Source organism: Papio anubis, chromosome 17 (assembly GCF_008728515.1).
Source record: "Papio anubis isolate 15944 chromosome 17, Panubis1.0, whole genome shotgun sequence".
In the NCBI taxonomy this organism is placed as follows: domain Eukaryota; kingdom Metazoa; phylum Chordata; class Mammalia; order Primates; family Cercopithecidae; genus Papio; species Papio anubis.
In genome coordinates, this window is record NC_044992.1 from 71,988,561 (window position 1) to 72,008,126 (window position 19,566).

At 48.9% G+C, this 19,566-nt stretch overlaps 1 protein-coding gene across 1 annotated transcript in view; it reads left to right on the forward strand.

The window, feature by feature from the left end:
• LOC101021715 (E3 ubiquitin-protein ligase RNF213) overlaps window positions 1–16,955 on the forward strand; it is a 101,596-nt gene extending 84,641 nt beyond the window's left edge. Inside the window, exons 48-61 of the mRNA XM_021928097.2 lie at window positions 2,020–2,114; window positions 3,196–3,352; window positions 3,936–4,116; window positions 5,363–5,454; window positions 6,061–6,312; window positions 7,436–7,568; window positions 7,933–8,016; window positions 8,698–8,878; window positions 9,138–9,339; window positions 10,751–10,828; window positions 11,387–11,581; window positions 12,038–12,127; window positions 12,222–12,400; window positions 15,017–16,955. Of these exons, the coding sequence (XP_021783789.2) occupies window positions 2,020–2,114; window positions 3,196–3,352; window positions 3,936–4,116; window positions 5,363–5,454; window positions 6,061–6,312; window positions 7,436–7,568; window positions 7,933–8,016; window positions 8,698–8,878; window positions 9,138–9,339; window positions 10,751–10,828; window positions 11,387–11,581; window positions 12,038–12,127; window positions 12,222–12,400; window positions 15,017–15,170 (2,073 nt within the window). The 3' untranslated portion in view covers window positions 15,171–16,955. The remainder of the gene's footprint in view (window positions 1–2,019; window positions 2,115–3,195; window positions 3,353–3,935; window positions 4,117–5,362; window positions 5,455–6,060; window positions 6,313–7,435; window positions 7,569–7,932; window positions 8,017–8,697; window positions 8,879–9,137; window positions 9,340–10,750; window positions 10,829–11,386; window positions 11,582–12,037; window positions 12,128–12,221; window positions 12,401–15,016) is intronic.
• Window positions 16,956–19,566: the final 2,611 nt, after the last annotated feature.

Genomic DNA, 19,566 nt, shown 5'->3' on the forward strand with positions numbered 1-19,566 from the left:
AGGACTGCCCAGGGTGCTCTGAGCAGGGCAACGTCAATGGCGCTAAGGGTTTCTAGCCCTGGGCTTCTCAGCCTCAGCACTGTGGACATGGCTCTGTGGTGCCAGCTGTCCTGTGCACTGCAGGCTGTCTGGCAGTATGCCTGACCTTGAGTCCCTGGATGCCAGGAGCACCCCCTCCTCCCAGTGTGACAGCTAAAACCAGATATTGACAAAGGTCCCCTGAGAAAGAAAATTGCTACTGGTTGGGAACTGCTGCTAGCCATTCTTTCTAGCCACTGCAGCATGGGCTCAGTGAGCCTTTTCTTGATAGAATGGCAAGGTGTTGCCTGGACCACAGGCTGCATTATTAGCCCTCAGAGGAGGTGTGGTCCAGATGCCAAAGGAAAAAGCCTCGTGTAGACTGTGCGCCATGGGGAAGAACTGTTGATGTTTCCTCTCTGGATTCCCAAGCATCTAGCCCAGAGCCCTCCATACATGGTATCTGTACTTGCAGAGCAAGAGGCTGGTGGGTTGAGCTGATACGTGGTAGTTATTTGTGGTGTTTAGTTAGTTGGTTGAGACAGTGTCTGGCTCTCTTGCCCAGGCGGGAGTGCAGTGACATGATCATTGCTCACAATCAACATTGAACTCCTGGGCTCAAGTGATCCCCCTGTCTCGGCCCCCCAAAGTGTTGGGATTATGAGCCACTGTGCCCAGCCTGATACATGTCATTTAAATAACATATATAAGAGACACAGAGGGAGAAAAACTGATACATACACTTTTCTGAGGTTCAATCACTTCCTTGTCCAAGAAATGAGACTGAAATAGATTCTATCCAAGAATGATCCCAGCTCTGAAATTCTGTGACTGGTTTGGTGTGTTATCAGCTGTGACTCTCAGTATACAGTAGCACAATATCTGATTTTGAAAAAATTAGCCTTTGGAAGTAGATTATATGATTGGACTTTTTTAAATAAAAAAGTCCGGCCGGGCGTGGTGGCTCAAGCCTGTAATCCCAGCACTTTGGGAGGCCGAGACGGGCGGATCACAAGGTCAGGAGATCGAGACCATCCTGGCTAACACGGTGAAACCCCATCTCTACTAAAAAATACAAAAAAACTAGCCGGGCGAGGTGGCAGGCGCCTGTAGTCCCAGCTACTCGGGAGGCTGAGGCAGGAGAATGGCGTAAAGCCGGGAGGCGGAGCTTGCAGTGAGCTGAGATCCGGCCACTGCACTCCAGCCTGGGCGACAGAGCGAGACTCCGTCTCCAAAAAAAAAAAAAAAAAATCCAAGCCAGGTGTGGTAGGTCACACCTGTAATCCCAGCACTTCGGGAGGCTGAGGCAGGTGGATTGCTAGAGCCCAGGAGTTTGAGACCGGCCTGGGCAACACACTGAAACCCTGTCTCTACAAAAAACACAAAGCATCAGCAGGGCATGGTGGTGCATGCATGCATGCATGCATGTGGTCCCGGCTACTTGGGAGGCTAAGGTAGGGGGATTGCTTGAGCCTGCGGAGGTCAAGGCTGTAGTGAGCCGTGATGGTGCCACTGCACTCCAGCCTGGAGGACAGAGCAAGGCTCTGTCTCATAAAAATAAATATATGAAAAAGTCCAAATGGATATAAGGAAGTCAGTTTGGAAGCTATTCTAGTATTCTTGGTATTAGATCATGAAGTGTTACAGGCTAGTGTGATAGACGGAGGAATAGAAAAAGTGCTGAATATGAGAAAGGAAGGTTGAATTTTATATATTTGTCTATAAAGTATCACTCTGGGAATAAAGCTTAAATTGTCCCACTTATTAAAAAAAAAAAAAAAAAAAAAAACAGTTCCAATTTGCCCATGTGCAACATTAGTGAGGACCTACCCTGTCCCCATGGGCTCTCCACCCACCCGAAACAAGCACACACTGGAACAGACAATCCAAGGGTGCTCACGTTCGCCAGTGATAAGGAGGTGTTCATTTGCATGATGGCGCTTGTGTATAAAATGGTACTGCTCCAGAAGTGGTTCCAAGTGCCCTCTGTCTTCACCGTAGTGTGGCAAGCCGATGGAACAGAGCACCTGCATTGACTGCCATGCGCCAATTGGAGGCATTAATCACAGACCTCAGGACGGCTTTAACCTGGTCAGGTATGTGGGTCAGGATTGTATTTCCTAAGTACTCAAACCTTGGGGTGTTGGGTGTTTTTATTCCAGCTGATAAAGTGATACTCAAGATAGTACTAATTACTCCAGTACACGTGGACCTGTGTTATACTGAATAGCAGTGCCAAAGTCCCAGCAGTCACACAGCAGGGAGGCCTCTGATCTGTTGTTGGCTCCCTGGGACCTGAAACACAAAGCAGGCTACACTTTCATACCTGTTAATATGAATACAGATGTCTTCCTTTTGGGCCTTGGGTGCAGCCTCTAGAAATATGATGACATAAACAGATGATCTAACTCACGGGGACATCTATGTCTGCAGGACCAAAACCTGGGCATCCGTCTGTCTCAGCAGATGCCATCTCACTTGCCAGCAATCTTAGCTTCCTCCATTTTTTACTTTTTGAGAAAAATGAAGGAGACATAGTCTTATGAAATACCAGACTTCAGAATCCAGATACAAATCCGATCCCACAATCCCATGCTGGGATGAGTGTGGCTCTAACTGCTCCTTTCAGAGAGTGAGCGGGACCTGCATGGGGGCTTCACATTCTGACTGTTCCCTGCAGTCACAGCTTAAGAAACTATCACAGTGTCCTCCAACCTCTAATAGTTTTGCCATTGAAAGTATCTGCCACACTGCATCTCCTGTCTGCTGGACTTTGGATCCTAGTTTTTCCTTTGGGGAAATGAGAACAATATGGACACCCATAGGATGCCGACTGTCCTCCCACACTCTAGCTGTTCTTAGCCCAACCACTCCTCTCCCGACAAAGACTTCAGTGGAAAAAACGGGTCCAGGCCTGCATCCTAACACCCTGCCTGGGGATCAGCATCAATACCACACAAGCGCAGCCACTTGGCGCTGAGAACGCAGTGGGGTCTGGTCCGCCAGACAGGCGAGTCTGTCGTGAGAGAGACTGTTAGGATCATGGTCCAGGCTTAGTGGAACAGCAAGTACTTCTGACATAACTCTCTTCTCAGCTGTGAGCCTCACTCCGAGTGCTGAGAATGTGCAGCCTGCCGAAGTGGCCAGCCTCAGCCTGTGTTCTCTCATTCTTTCCAGCAACAGCACAGACAGAACGCAGACCGGCCACGTGCTAGGCGACCCGCAGCAGAGAGACGTGGTGACGTGTGACCGAGGGCTGCCCCCAGTGGTCTTCATCCTCATCCGGCTACTCACTCACTTGGCTCTGCTTCTGGGAGCTTCCCAGAGTTCCCAGGTATAACCCGGTGCTGCCAGATGATGTGCTGAGTTACTCTAGGAAGAACCTGCTTTCACTTCTTCCCGGGGAGTCCTTTTGTCTCAAGTCCTAGCTGCCATCTATGCATTTTGAAGCTCATTAGTCTACAAAGAAATATCCAGGTTACACATCTCCATGTTTCCCTCTGTGGCACATGATGGTATATGGGGGAACTACTCCCCAGATTGTATAAAATCCACGTCAAATTAACGCTCTGTGTCTTTGGTCCACATCTGGGAGTAGAGAGGCTGACATCTTCATTATTTTACCTGTGTCTTCATTGTAGCTCTAGGGAAGAAAGAACACACTGCATAACCAAGATGGCCAACAGTACAATCTGAAGATTCTTTATCTCACTGTAATAACAGAAAAGCCAGCAGCTGCTCCGCTTGCTAGCCTTCCTTTCACCTGTTTGAATCACGTGTGGATCACTCCACAGTTTTCATCTTAGAAACCGCCTTCCGCCTCTACGCTGGTGCTCCACTCCCCATGGCCTCTACAGGCTCACCATCTTCTCTACAAACCAGATCCCGCTAAACGCTCTGTTCCGTTGCCCCCACAGGCTCTGATAAACATCATTAAGCCTCCAGTGAGGGATCCAAAAGGCTTTCTGCAGCAGCACATCCTGAAGGACCTGGAGCAGTTGACCAAGATGCTGGGACACAGTGCCGACGAGACCATCAGTGTGGTCCACCTCGTCTTGCGCAGGCTTCTCCAAGAGCAGCACCAGCTCTCTGGCAAAAGTGAGGAAAGGGGCAGGGGCAGGGGCTGGGCGGGGATCACACAGCACGACGACAGCAGAAGCAGGCTTGCTCTCTTGCGGGCCACTCCACACGCAGCCAGTCTGAGCTCTGTCTGTGCTGTTGCTGGAGAGAATGAGAGAACACACAGAGAAAACCGTGTCTAGGGAAGGCGATGCCTGGAGCTGGAAAAAGGAAGCACTTTGCTTGCCCAGAGGCTGGAAGGAGCCGCTCTGTTCTCTCCATTCACCCCTGCCTGGCTAAGACCTGCAGTATTCGGGAGCGTCTGCACACAAGTATTCAGTGTGCATATATGGGGAGTCTTCAGTGCTGAAGTCAGCCCCGTAGGCCATTCCCCTGCCACGCTGGAAGCACGTGTTGTCCACACAGAGCATGTGTGTCAAAGGATCAATCACCATCACAGTTGTGTGCTGATTTATTAAATGTTTATATGTCCACAGTTATGTAAAAGAAAGCTATAAAATATTGTATTCACCGAGCTAACTTTCTATTTTAAAAATTTAAATTCATACAGAAAGAGAAGGTCTATAAGACAACTTAGTAAAATGGTTATCTGTGAGTGGTGGAATTAAAAGTGATTTTCTTTTGCTAATCTGCAAACATCACAGTTACCACTGTGAGGACAATATTAATTTAAAATAACAACAATAAGAGCAATAAGAAGTCCTGCCGCACGACAAGAAAATCTGCTCCCACCTCAGCTACTTCTTTGCCCGAAACTGGCCTTCCTATTTATTTTCCATTTTGAACAATCTGATTTTATTTTAAGCCTCTTATTCTGGTGGGATTTCGGCGAGGTGAGCGCACCCAGTCACACCGATGAAATGACCGAATCCCGGAAGCAGGCGGAGGGTTCCGCAGCACTCCGCATCTGTGTGGTCGGCCTCAGGGCTTGGGCGGCAGCAGCTGGGATGGCTGGCGGTGGCCCGGCCACCATTACCACGCCCTGGGTTTTGGAGTTTAAGTTCTGTTCTTTCAGTAATTTTTTTCAAAATGGTTCTAAGATTACAATTATGTAGGGTAGAGGAATTTTTAGAGATTGACGTTCTTCAAAAGGTCATTAAGTTGGTGGTAACAGCAGGAACTATTTCAAAATACTTGACTTAGAAATCTCTTACCTCAAAATGAGTATGTTATTTCTATTAAACACTTATTTAGTGTTTATTATACCCAGACTGCTGTGTTCTTTGTGCCTTGGGTAACCTACACATTTGGAGTTTTTTTGTAGGGTTTTTAAATTTTGACACAAGATTGTCAACCAAAGAAATGAGGAACAACTGGGAAAAGGAAATCGCAGCTGTGATTTCTCCTGAACTGGAGGTAAGCAGTAAGTGGGGACAGCTGTGTTGCTGCTCTGTCCAGAAAGGAAGGGTCCCGGCGTCTGCTGAACGCTCCAAGCCTGTTGTCCCTCATAGCGATGCCAGCAAGAACCTTTGGCTGAGCCCCAGATTCTGATGCTCCCCACCTCAAGTCACTCCGTCCTCCTCCTGTCCCCAAGTGCTTTTCCCTCCTGCAGCTGGTCATGAAGTCAGTCCGAGGAATTCCTGGGAATCCAGCAAGTGCAGGCAGTACTTTTCTCTCCATTACTTTTTACAGCAGAATGTAATGTACAAGGTAGAGAAATAAACTATCACATATATATACCCACTAAAAATGAACTGACAATCATAGATTAATTACTCGTCTAGCAGCCAGAATGTTACTAAGAGTAATATAGATTTCTGAATCTCATTCTGTTTGGGGAGACATACATCTATAAACAAAGAACACTGAAATTAGAAGATCAAAGGGAATACCTGATTACATGCTCAGAGCAGGGGATAAATGCCCTAATATGCAGACACCCACCGGTGGAGTTACTGGGTGTTCCAATCTGTTTGTAGCAATACCTCACTTCCAGAATTCTGTTTCATTTTCTCCATCCAGCATCTAGATAAAACCCTTCCCACCATGAATATTCTCATCAGCCAAGATAAGCGTATCAGCTCTAACCCTGTGGCCAAAATAATATATGGTGACCCAGTGACCTTCCTGCCCCACCTGCCCCGGAAAAGTGTGGTCCACTGCTCTAAGATTTGGAGCTGCAGAAAAAGAATTACAGTTGAGTACCTCCAGCACATCGTGGAACAGAAAAATGGCAAAGAAAGAGTGCCCATCCTCTGGCATTTCCTGCAGAAGGTTTGTATGTCTGGCTCACTGTGGCTCCTTCCCTTTTTCGGTGCAGAGTTCCCCAGGAGACCTGAAGGCCCCGGGCTTTTACATAGTATAATCATTCCTGAAGACAGAACATCTTAACAGTCTATTTCAATTATTTGATTTTGAATAGAATGTAGAAGACTCAGGGCTAGAGACTTTCATACATATCAAACCATACGATTGCCAGAAGCATAAAGTCACAGACGAAATACATACCCAGGTTGGGATTAGCAGTGACCTGTGGGGAAGCTGGAGGCTAGGAGAGGACCTCCCCTCATCACTCAGCCAGACAGAAAAGGATGCAGCTCTTTCCCAGCCGCTGGGTTCCTCTCTGTCCGCAGTGCCGGAGCATGGGCAGATCAAACAAAACTCCTCCCTGCGCCCAAGCATCAAGGCGTAGATGGAAGATGGGAGTGAGTGGGTGTGCGCTGGCGGTGGTGGGGTACTGGGGAGCAGTCAAGTGTACTGGTCGCATGTGCTGGAATTAGAAATGTACTTTTCTAACTTTCATCCATTTGCAGTTTCATTTTCTACAATAGACTGTCTAATCATTTCTCTCCATGGACTAGTATTTGCTGTCTCGCAAGGATGAAGATTTGGAAACTTCTGTTGATCGGTTGAGGAGTATTAGTTCACAATGACAGGAAGGACTTCCTATCAATGCTGTGGTCTCTCTCTGAGATGCAGTTTCATTACATCGAAGATGCTTAGACCCTAGGTCTTCGGAAGGACACCCAGGAATAAGGCCAGCCCTCGCTGCCTAAGCTCTGGGTCTCTTCTTTCAGCAGCTTCTCTCCGTACCATGGGCCCAAGGGATAGATTTCCTTCATCAGCCTTTGGTGGACGCCGCTGATGCGTCAGCTCCATAGAGCCTGGGCTCCCTCTTCTCCGTCCTCCGTTTCTGACACACTGCACTGTCCATAGACTTGTGGGAAGAACGGGAGGGCCCTTTTCCCATTTTCAAGCTCCATGCTGTATCACAGGAAATGACACTGACCAGATGAAGCTACAAATACAAGTCTCCCAGCCAGTCTCAAAGTCTGTATCCCCAATAACATTTTTTAGGTAAATAAGAATTGTTACCGGGTGGTCTTCCCTTCTCCAGGAAGCAGAGCTGAGGCTGGTAAAGTTCCTGCCTGAGATTTTGGCCCTGCAAAAAGGTCTAGTGAAGCGGTTCCAGAACGTCCCGCAAGTTGAATACAGCTCCATCAGAGGCTTCCTCAGCAGCCACAGCTCAGGTGTGGCTCTGCTCTGACAAGACCAGGACTGTCCCGCGTCTGGTGGTTCGAAAGGATCACTGCATAGGGGGACAGGGTGGGGAGGAGGGAGGAGGCGCTGATGGGGGCTCTACAGCCTAAGCTCTCAGCATGTGGTGAAGGGTGCTTGAACCCCAAAAACATATTAGAAACCTTCACCAGAGCTGAAAAGCTCCTCCCTCTTTAGCTCCTCAAACTCGGCTCACTGCTTCAAACAGCACCTCAGACATGCTCATGACTGTACAAAGCAGCAAAGATGGGCTCTCGGCAGAGCATGTAACTAGGGTGGTTTGGCCCTTGCAGGGGGGGTGCTGTCACAGTTCTTAAAAAGTATTCTGTTCAACAGAGGGGCTGAGGCAGCTACTTCAGAAGAGAATCACAATCTTCCTCTCAACATGGAACAAACTGAGGAGATCGCTTGAGACGAACGGTTAGTGTCCTGTCCCTCTGTACCACTAAGCACAGGAGAGCCTGGTCTGAAGGCTCTTCTCATCAGCCTGACTCGGCCCATCCCTGTCAACACACAGAACTGTGTTTGTTTTTTTGTTTTTGAGATGGAGTCTCACTATGTTGCCAGGCTAGAGTGTAGTGGCTCCATCTCGGCTCACTGCAATCTCCGTCTCCCGGATTCAAGCAATTCTCCTGCCTCAGCTTCCGGAGTAGCTGGGATTACAGGCACATGCCACCACGCCCAGCTAATTTTTTTTTTTTTTGTATTTCAGTAGACGGGTGCCCATGCTGCACAGGCTAAGCCCCTAAACTCCTGAGCTCAGGCAGTCCACCTGCCTCGGCCTCCCAAAGTGCTAGGATTACAAGCGTGAGCCACCACGCCCAGCCAGCACTGTGTTAATGCTTAACGTGTGTCTCTTTTGATGGTGGTGTCTGGATAAGTAAAATAACGTGTCAGGAAAATAAATCCTCAGTCCTCTTCAGTCCCTAAATATGGCATCAAAAGGGAGCTGAAAGCATTTGAAACTCTATCAGTATACGGGGGCAGAACCGAGACCCAGCTCTGTGTGGAGCTGATGGCTTCTGCACCCTCCTCCCCACGCCTGGATTCTGTGAGGAGTAGGAACTCCTCTCTGCTTAAGAACAATCCTGTCGTTTAAAGGCGAGATCAACCTACCCAAAGACTACTGCAGCACTGACTTGGATCTGGACGCTGATTTTGAGATCCTCTTGCCACGCCGACGGGGCCTGGGCCTCTGTGCTACCGCTCTCGTCAGCTACTTGATTCGCCTACACAATGAAATTGTCTACGCGGTGGAAAAACTCTCCGAGGGAAACAACAGGTGTGTGCACGAGCCAACAGGAAATGGTGCCTGCTCAGCCTGGGGTCCCTGAGCCCAGTGGGCAGACATAAGCAAGCTTCAGCCCCTTCCCTAACAGACACTCCTTCAGCCGCCCTCACCAGCGACCCACCCCATACTTGGGTATGGTTTTCCTCTGCTCCAACTGTGAGAAATCAAGTAGGAGCCAGCTCCCTGCAATGTGGAGCCCTCGGCCCGCAAGCCCAGCCTGGACGCTGAACGCTGTCTTTCTGCCCCTCAGCTATTCCGTGGATGCCGCCGATGTCACTGACCTGCATGTCATCAGTTACGAAGTAGAGCGGGACCTGACTCCACTGATTCTCTCCAACTGCCAGTACCAGGTGGAGCAGGGCAGAGAGACCCTGCAGGAGTTCGACCTGGAGAAGATTCAGCGGCAGATCGTCAGCCGCTTCCTCCAGGGCAAGCCCCGGCTGAGCCTCAAGGTAGGGCTGACTCCCGCCACTGCTGCTCATTTGGTCGGTGTGTCTGTTGTGAACAAGCAGCCCTTGGTGTGTTTCTCACAAGAGGGAAGCAGCACCTCACCCCGCAGTCTGGTCTGCAGGGCTCTCCTGCAGGGCCATCTGCACCTCAGTCCCCCAAGGGACTGTTGAAGTCTTTTTTTTTTTGAAACAGGGTCTCACTTTGTCGCCCAGGCTGCAGGGCAGTGGTGCCGTCTTGGCTCACTGCAACCCCCCTCCACCTCTGGGCTCAAGCGATCCTCCCACCTCGGCTTCCAAAGTAGCTGAGACCACAGGTGTGCACCACCACGCCCAGTTAATTTGTGTATTTTTTGGTAGAGATGGGGCTTCACCATGTTGCCCAGCTGGTCTCGAACTCTTGGGCTCGAGGTATCCACCCACCTTGGCCTCCCAAAGTGCTGGGATTACAGGTGTGAGCCACCGCACCTGGCTGACTGTTGAGGTCTTGATGGCCTCATCATCTAGGTTTTTCTACCAGTTAATGGCACTACCACCCCCACAGCCCCTCCTCCTTCAGCCTCCATGAGTAACCTGCCAGCAGGTGCGATTAGCTGTGCCTTCTGTGTGTCCTCACCTGACTGCCAAAGCCCACTCTGCAGTTAAAAGCATCCTGTAAGTTGGACTGCTAGCCACTCCTAACTGGTCCCCACCTCCAGGTTCTTCAGTCCATGGCCCAAAACCCACATCTGCCTCTCTTCTTTCTGTGCCAGATGGCCCTGCCTGGCCTCTCATGGCATACGGGATAAAGCAGACACTGTTGTCTGGTATGGGAGGCCCTGTAGCTCAGCCTAGCGCAACCTTCCAGCCCTGCCTCCAGCCACGTAGCCCATTTCCCTGCACTGCATCCCGTGACCTCACGCACTGGAGCCACACGGCAGGCACGTTCCCATCTCTGCTCTTTCACCTGGACAGCACTTGTTCCTTCCAGCTACAGTCAAATCACTGTACTTATGTACGGTACCACCTGCAACTGGGCCAGGAACTGTGAGAGCCCATGGCTGTTTTTCATTCATTCTCACAGCCGTGTCCTCTGGCAGAGTGATTGCCTGTGCATGGTCTGTGCCTTTAGTGACTGAATGAATAAATGAATGGGATATGCACAGATACCTGTTGCCCTAGCACCTCCTGTGGCGAAGCCGGCCACGATGACGTGACAATATCTTGTCATGTAATTGGCCGTGGGGGCTCGCTGGATTCCCGGTTGTGTTCCTATTTCCATAGATGGTGGGTTAATGACAGGGGGCGCTCTTTGCCGAGGGATACACTGGGCAGTGCGGCACTACGCTGGAGTTCCGCCTGCAGATTCTGTTTGTCATCTGATGGAAATGTCCACAATGGATTTAATTTTAAAAACCTTTTTTCTTTCTCAATTTAGGGAATACCCACTCTGGTATACAGACACGACTGGAACTACGAACATCTCTTTATGGACATCAAGAACAAAATGGCGCAGGTGATCCCGATAAACCTTATCCTTTGCATGGGGCTTTCTGCATTCACAGTGTGTTTTCCTCCATGTTAGGCCTACTCCAGCCTTGCCCCAGGTGTTTGCTGTGAGCCGCAGTTTCTGTGGCCTCCCTGAGGACCCCAGGGTGCTCCTTAAGAGCCCAGTGCTCTTTGCGGAGGGCAAGCAAGACAGCAGATCAGCAGGTTTTCTTGTAGAGTAAAAGCAGATTGACATCTTGTGGGTTTGATTCTCAGAAATGATGTCATGGCCATGCCTGCTGAAGCGGAAAGTCCATGGAACCAGTTTGTTCTGCTCTCTGCATGCCAGTATTGATAGGTAGACCTGTGTGTCTCTGTGGCCTCCAGGGTTGTTTGAAGATTCACTGCCCTTGTATCTATTTCTATGGAAAGTCTGGAAAACTGTCTGTACACAGTGCGCCCAAGTGTCACCTGTTAGCTGACCCCACACGTGGCTTGGGCAGTGAAGGGGCTCAGCTCTCTTACCAGGGGGTGAGACACCAGAAACCCAGCCCACAGACATCCCTCCCTGCTTTTCATTTCCCAGGACTCCCTCCCCAGCTCGGTCATTAGTGCCATCAGTGGACAGCTGCAGTCCTACAGCGATGCCTGTGAAGCGCTATCCGTCGTAGAAGTCACTCTGGGGTTTCTGAGCACAGCTGGTGGGGATCCAAACATGCACCTGAATATGTATATTCAAGACGTCCTGAGAATGGGTGATCAGACGACTCACGTGTCAAAGGTGGGTCTCACGCCGAAAAAGAAATCAGCACAGCCCCTCACCCTCGTCTCCCGCTTCCTGCGAGGGATAGGAGCATTCAGGGAGTGCCACTCTAGGTGCTCCTGAAAAGGACGGGGAGACAAGAACAACCGCTCACCCAGTCAGTCCAGCGTAAACAGGACACACCAGGGACAGCAGAGACAGACACATGCTAGAAATGCCAGCAGTCTAGATAGAGCCCAAATGTGACTGAGGACATGAGGCCCCTGCAAACTGCGTGATGTGAGTGGACTCTGAGGTGCCACAGGAGGGAAGGTAGACAGGACAGAGATGGCCTTCACAAGGAGGGAGATCACATTAGTACAGGGCAGAACGAAGAGAATGCCTTGTGTGGAGAGCACTCAGGCTCCCTGGCACATGGCATGAGTGGGGGTGTGAGACCTCAGCCCCCATTCAGGAATTCTGTTCCTTCCGCAGGCCTTAGACAGATGCCAGTTAAAACACACCATTGCCCTCTGGCAGTTCCTGTCTGCTCATAAGTCTGAACAGCTGCTGCGGCTGCAGAAAGTAAGTCTGGTCTCTTCCTCTCCGCCGGACAGAGGGACTGCGCTCCCTTCTCCCTGCAGTCTTTAATGCTTCATTTGCTCTTCCGTCGTTTTAGGAGCCATTTGGGGAAATCAGTTCAAGATACAAAGCAGATCTGAGCCCAGAAGATGCTAAGCTCCTCAGCACATTCCTGAATCAGATTGGCCTAGACGCCTTCCTGCTGGAGCTGCACGAAATGATAATCTTGAAACTAAAGAACCCCCAAACTGAGGGGAGCTTCAACCCTGAGTGGAGGTATGGATTGGCACACCTGTGGGGCGGGGCAGACACAATGTTCTGCTGTCTCTCCTGTGATCTTCCATAGACACAAAAGTAGTTATTTTCTTACCACAGGATCCCACTTCCTGCTTTTTGCCATTACCGGGGCACCTTAGGACTAGCTTTTTGGTTTTAATCTCTGCTGGGTTTTCTTTAAGCAAGTACACAAGTTTTTCAGACAAGAGTCTTGCTCTGTTACCCAGGCTGGAGTGTGGTGGAGCAATCTCAACTCACTGCAACTTCGGCTCACTGCAACCTCCGCCTCCTGGGTTCAAGTGATCCTCGTGCCTCAGCCTCCTAAGTAGCTGGGACTACATGTGTGTACTAACATGCCTGGCTAATTTTTATATTTTTAGTAGAGACAGAGTTTCACTATGTTAGCCAGGCTGGTCTCGAACTCCTGGCCTCAAGTGATCTGCCCGCCTCGGCCTCTCGAAGTGCTAGAATGAAAAGGCGTGAGCCACCACACCCAGCCTACAAGTCATATATTCTAATTTTTACAAGTAGACTATGTCAAAGAGAGGTACATTTTAAATCTGATACTAGGCCGGGCGTGGAGGCTTACCCTGCAATCCTAGCACTTTGGGAGGCCGAGGTGGGTGGATCACCTGAGGTCAGGAGTTCAAGACCAGCCTGGCCAACACGGTGAAAACACAAAAATTAGCCAGGCGTGGTGGCACTCCCCTGTAGTCCCACCTCCTCAGGAGGCTGAGGCAGGAGAATTGCTTTAACTTGGGAGGTGGAGATTGCAGTGAGCTGAGATCACACCACTGCACTCCACAATCCAGCCTGGACAACAGAGGGAGACTTCGTCTCCAAAAAAAAAAAAAAAAAAAAATAGAAAAAGCTATACCAATGTATAAAAAGAGTGTATGAGAATACTCAACATTGGATATTATCCATGTTTTACAGTGTTGCCAATCTAATGGCCAAAATGCTATCTCATTTTCACTTGTATTTTCCCATTTACCGTGAGGCTGAACACGTTTTTTATATTCATCAGCCATTTGTATATCATCCCCTGAATTGCCTTTATTTATTTTTCATTTTTTGAGACAGTGTCTCACCCTCACCCAGGCTGGAGTGCAATGGTATGATCTCAGCTCACTGCAACCTCTGCCTCTTAGGTTCAAGCGATTCTCCTGTCTCAGCCTCCTGAGTAGCTGGGACTACAGGCATGTGCCTGCCCGGCTAATTTCGTTGTATTTTTAGTAGAGATGGGTTTCACCATGTTGACTAGGCTGGTCTCGAACTCCTGACCTCAAGTGATCTGCCCACCTCGGCCTCCCAAAGTGCTGGGATTACAGGTGTGAGCCACCACACCTGGTCTGTCCTCTTTTTGTGCTTTCACACACTTGTTCACCAGTTTAGGTGTGAAGTAAGGATTTAACTTGACGTTTTCCTGACTAGATCATCAAACTCCAGTCTTCCTCACCAATATGTTTCCTATTTGTTATTTTCCTCCATTATGCTATGTGGCATATACCTATATACATGTATGTTATTTGAACTTATTCAATAAGTCTTTACTAGCCTGTACTTTTCATGTATATAAAAAAGATCCCTTTCCTAGAGAATTTCCCATCTTTTGTTAATGAAAAACATGTGATAGAATACAAGGTTTTTTGAATGGTGAGGCCTTGTTTAGCAACCCTATAAATAAACATCACCTTGCTAGAGGGCCTAAAGTCACATGAAGGGGCCGGCACAGGGTGCTCCGTGGGCTTCTGTCGTGTTTGTGTACTGCATGTGGGAAGCAGCAGTCAGGAACCAGAGCCTTCAACCCAGGATGCTAGTCTCAGTTCAGGAACTCAGATGATTGACCTTAAACTGCTCCTCAGGATTTGTTTTTTTTGGTTGTTGTTGTTTTTTTTGTTTTTGAGACAGAGTCTCGCTCTGTCGCCCAGGCTGGAGTGCAGTGGTGCCATCTCAGCTCACTGCAACCACCACCTCCCGGGTTTAAGCGATTCTCCTGCTTCGGCCTCCCAAGTAACTGGGATTACAGGCACCCGCCGCCATGCCTGGCTAATTTTTGTATTTTTAGTTTCTCCATGTTGGCTAGGCTGGTCTGGAACTCCTGACTTCAAGTGATCCACCCACCTCAGCCTCCTGAAGTGCTAGGATTACAGGTGTGAGCCACTGCGCCCAGCCTAGGATTTTAAGTCTTAATGAGCATTTTGGTTCTGCTGATGACAACAGGAAAAACTGACATGAGGGGACTGACTGGTCCCCTTATGTTATATGGGAGACTTTTTTTTTTTTTTTTTTTTTGAGATAGGATCTCACTGTGGCCCAGGCTGGAGTGCAGTTGTGCAATCTTGGCTCGCTGCAGCCTCTACCTCCTGGGCTCAAGTGATCCTCCCACCTCAGCCTCCTAAGTAGCTGGGACTGTAGGCATACACAACCATGTGCCCAGCTAATTTTTGTACTCTTGCTAGAGACAGGGTTTTGCCATGTTGCCCAGGCTGGTCTTGAACTCCTGAGCTCCAATGATCCACCCACCTCAGCCTCCCACAGTGCTGGGCTTACAATACATGAGCCACTGTGCTGAGGAGACTGTTTTAAATGCTCTCTTATTCTTTTGTTTTTCAGCCTGAGAGACACTCTGGTAAGTTACATGGAAACTAAAGAAAATGAAATTCTTCCTGAAATGGAATCTCAGTTCCCAGAAAAGATACTGCTCGCCAGCTGTGTCTCAGTGTGGAAAACAGCTGCTGTGCTGAAACGGGATCGACAAATGAGATAGAATTATTTCCTCAGCTGTCTTCGGATGACGTGGGAGAGAAGGCTCCTCTCTCCTCTCCTGCATTGTGGACTTCATCACGGACTGGTGCTTTTGCATTCAGAAGGAAAGCTGTCAGCATAGTACCGAATTTAAGACCAAGGTGTGCTACATGAGCTGACAGCATTTTGAAGGCCGAGCTGTTTCTGGACCATGTGTGTACATGTTCTGAAACTTTCTCATGAGTACTGTTCATTGGGAGATGACAATGAAGATTAGATGAAATTGGAAATAAACCAATATTGTTTACATTCCAAGAGACAAGTAGCTCAGCCACACTCGCAGCAATGATCTGTGCCTGCTCGCCTCTGGCACTGCCCACCCCTTTTTTTCTAACTCTGTATTCACAGAAGAAAATCTCATTTTCTTCTTTCTTCCATTCCCTTAAATTCTGAGTATTGTACATATATTTCTGGGTTTCCAAGATGATGTGAAAAACTGCCAGACTGTTTTTCGTCTTCTCACAAAGACAAGAAAAATCAGGGCATTTTGTGAGTGCCTTAAGATCAAACTAACCAGATCTGACCGACGCCCTCCCAATGAGTCACAGACCGATTTCAGAGGGTCAGAGCCAAAAGCCTCACTGTGAAAAGCACTGGACTTGGACCAGGGACACCATCAGGGCCTTGGTTTCCTCATGCTTAAAATGGAGAGTGGATTAATCACCAAAAATTCTTCTGATCTAATATTTTGAAATTTTAAGAGAAAACTAGATGACTGTAAACTTGGTCACAGGCCTGGTTCTGGCAGTTCTTTGGGGAGTTTTTTGTAGCATTATGCCAAATAAACATGCGGTCTCAGTGTGCTCTCGCTTGTATGAATATGTAGTCCTTTCTGTGGTTCTCAGCCAAGGCATAAAAACTAAGACTCAGCGCATACAAAATCAGTTACATTTCCTAAAGAGGGAAGAGTCCCCGGGTCCGGATCTCGTGCTGCTTTTCTCACTGAAGTGTTGCCTTTTTTCTTTCCAAAATCTGCTTTGATACTTAGCACCTCTCTGGACTAATTTCTCTTCCTAGACAGCTCAGCACAACTGTTGATAAGTTAGAGGCAGTATCCTTAACATTCATTCTAAACGAGTTAATGACTTAACTTGAAATTGGGCCCAAGGAGTGAGAGCTACAAAAATAGAAAATGCTTGTTCAGGACTCAGCCATGCACACCTTGCGCAGCGCTGGCAGGAGGCACAGAAGGAGCTGTGCTCCGTTCTCCTCACTGTGATGGTGCCGCCACAGGGTCTGATGAAGGGCAGAGTGACCCAGACTGCAGGCAGGAACTGACTTACACAGTCCCTGGCATTTAGTCATCCGTGATTGTTTTATCATTCTGGACTGTGCAGAGCCACTTGCCACCGAGATCTGCATTCCGACTGCCTGTGAGCGGGTGTGGGGGCCAGGGGCTGGCCTGCTGAAGTCTTCAACTTGCACTCGGAGCTCCTTTGATACCTCAGGGCTGGCCGTGAGGTGGCAGCTCACACCCAGACTCGCTTGGCCACACCTCAGCAGCAGGGAGTCCACTGTCAGCCTCTTTCTGTTAAGGCTTTTTTTTCCCTTTGGCCTGGGAATTTTTCCCATTTTTATGAAGAGTTTTAAACTGTTTCATTTTGTACGCTGTGCTTCAAAGCCTTAACTGTCATATCTTGCATTATGTTGTTTGTACATAAATATACTGGCCTAGCAGAGGCAAAACAAAGTGAATTTTATTTTACTTGTCATACCTGTCTTAATAAACCCGAGTTTTGCTGCTAAAGAACCCTCCTCTCTGGGGGCAGAGCTTCTATTTATGGCACATAGACATCAACGAGGCTTTTGGGAATCGTTTCTGTTGTTTGTGGAAATGTCCTTCAGAAGCACCCATGAAGAAGTACGTTCAGACTGTTCAGACAGAAAGCGCGCTCTGCCGTCGAATGTGAGATGGTAAACTTTTCCTCTGGACAAAATGACAGCAGCCCGGCGACTCCACAGTGGAGCTGAGCCACTCCCTGGAGCCGGTCTGGGACTGAAATGCTTACAGCTCAGCCTCAGAGAGGAGTGCCCTGTGCCCTGCCTAAAATGACTTCACTGGAAACAGCAGGGCCCCAGCTAACAGGAGTACAGGTAGAAGCTAACTAACTTCACCCATGAGTCCACTTGTGGGTGAGAGATAAACAGTAAGCCTTCCAGGAGCCCACTTACGTTTGAGTGCTAAAAATGCCCCTTTAGGGGGAAAATTGCATTTTCTCTTCCAAAAAGGAAAGGCTCTTCCAGGCGAGAAGAAGAGGCATGCTGGCCTGCACGGGAACACTCGCTTTGTCTGCCCTGCGCCAGCCTCACCTCACCCTGCAGTTTCTGTTTCCGCCATGGATGCCTCATCACCAACCCTGACCTTCCCCCTCCCAACCCTTTATTCATCCTCACTCCGGCTCATACCCGCTTCCCTGGAGAGTTCCCTGCTGCAGAGTTCTTTCTGCTTTCAGCCCTACCTTGGTGGTGATTTACCTAAAAATCTTCACAACTGATTATATCCTCTTCAAGACCTGACTGTGAAAACATTAGTCGAGTGTGCACACCTGTAATCTCAGCTACTTGGGAGGCTGAGGTGTGAGGATTGCTTGAGCCTGGGAGTTTGAGGCTGCAGTGAGCTATGATCACACCGCTGCACTCCAACCTGGGTGACAGAGTGAGACCCTGTCTCAAAAAAAGAATAAAATAAAATCACATAAGGACACTATTGTGTGTGCAAATTATTTACCTTTCATTAATAGTTACAAGACTTTGTCGTGTGTTAGCTGAGACGGGTATGAGCTATTTCAGTTATTCCTATATATTCAGGCAATTCCAATTTAGAAACAAACTTCCAGTGATAAATATTGGGAAGAAAATGTCAGCTCAGGGCCAAGTAGGTAAAGCCACCCAAGTCTAGCCATGCCCACATGCACTAATGTGCTTAAGGAAAACACCTCTGATTTGATACCTAAAGTGTGAAGTGTAATAAGGTTACATAACTGAGGAGGTGGCCAGAGAAAACCTGAGCCTTGAGCTGAATAACAATACAAGCCATGATTAGCATTTATATTGTATTCTGCATTATTCTCATCCCATCACGTTCATTCATTAAGTTCAACCATTAGCATTATGAATCCTGTTTCCAGCTGGAAAAACAAGCACCAGGAAAGTGCATTTTCCCCAAGAGAGCAACTTTGGTCAAAAGTCACACCTAATCACCCGCGCTGTAGGACAGCCCTTTTGAGGAGGTGAGGGTGTATGGGGAGGAAACCTGGGGCTGAAGCAGAGGGAAGCTGGAGAGGCTGGAGGAGAGGCCCTGGGTCCAGCAAGTGCTCCACCAGGCTGCCCCTGCTCAGGTGCTCCACAGCCCATAAAAAACACCTTCAGCCCTACTGCACCTCCCCTCACACCTAAACTTACTAAAAGGGTCCTACTAAGGGAAGAGACCACCCCTCATATTGTCTTATGCCCAATTTCTGCCTCCAAAGAAAGAAGTAAAAACTAAAAGGCAGAAATGAAATCCACAGGCAGACAGCCCGGCGTGGCACCCTGGGCCTGGTAAAGATGGACCCCTGACCTAATTGGTTATGTTATCTATAGATTACAGACACTGCATAGAAAAGCACTGTGAAAATCCCTGTCCTGTTCTGATCTGATTACTGGTGCATGTAGCCCCCAGTTACATACCCCCTGCTTGCTCAATCCATCACGACCCTCTCACATGGACCCCCTCAGAGTTGTGAGCCCTTAAAAGGGACAGGAATTGCTCACTCGGGGAGCTCGGTTGTTGGAGACGTGAGTCTTGCCGAAGCTCCCAGCTGAATAAAGCCCTTCCTTCTTTAACTTGGTGTCTGAGGAGTTTTGTCTGCAGTTTGTCCTGCTACATTTCTTGTTTCCCTGACCGGGAAGCGAGACGACTGGCAGATGGTCAAGGCAGCTCCTTAGGCGGCTTAAGCCTACCCTGTGGAACATCCCTGCGGGGGACTCTGACCAGCTCGAGTGACGTGGATCCTGAGGGCGTTCCTGGGTAGGCATTTGCCCCAGTGGGACGCCTCGTCAGAGCAGTGCGTGGCAGGCCCCCGTGGAGGATCAACGCAGTGGCTGAACACCGGGAAGGAATGGGCACTTGGAGTCTAGACATCTAAAACTTGGTAGGGCTGGTCTTTGGAACTTGCCTACTCCATTTGAGTGGAAGCGTGGCCTGATCACCCATGGCGTGCCTTTATCAGCACTTTGGTTTTGGTTTTGACTTGGTTTGAACTGCTTGACAGGACAGTCTTGGGAACTTGCCCATTCCATTTGAGTGGGCTGATCACCCATGGCGTGCTTTTATCAGCACTTTAGTTTTGGTTTTGACTTGGTTTGAACTGCTTGAC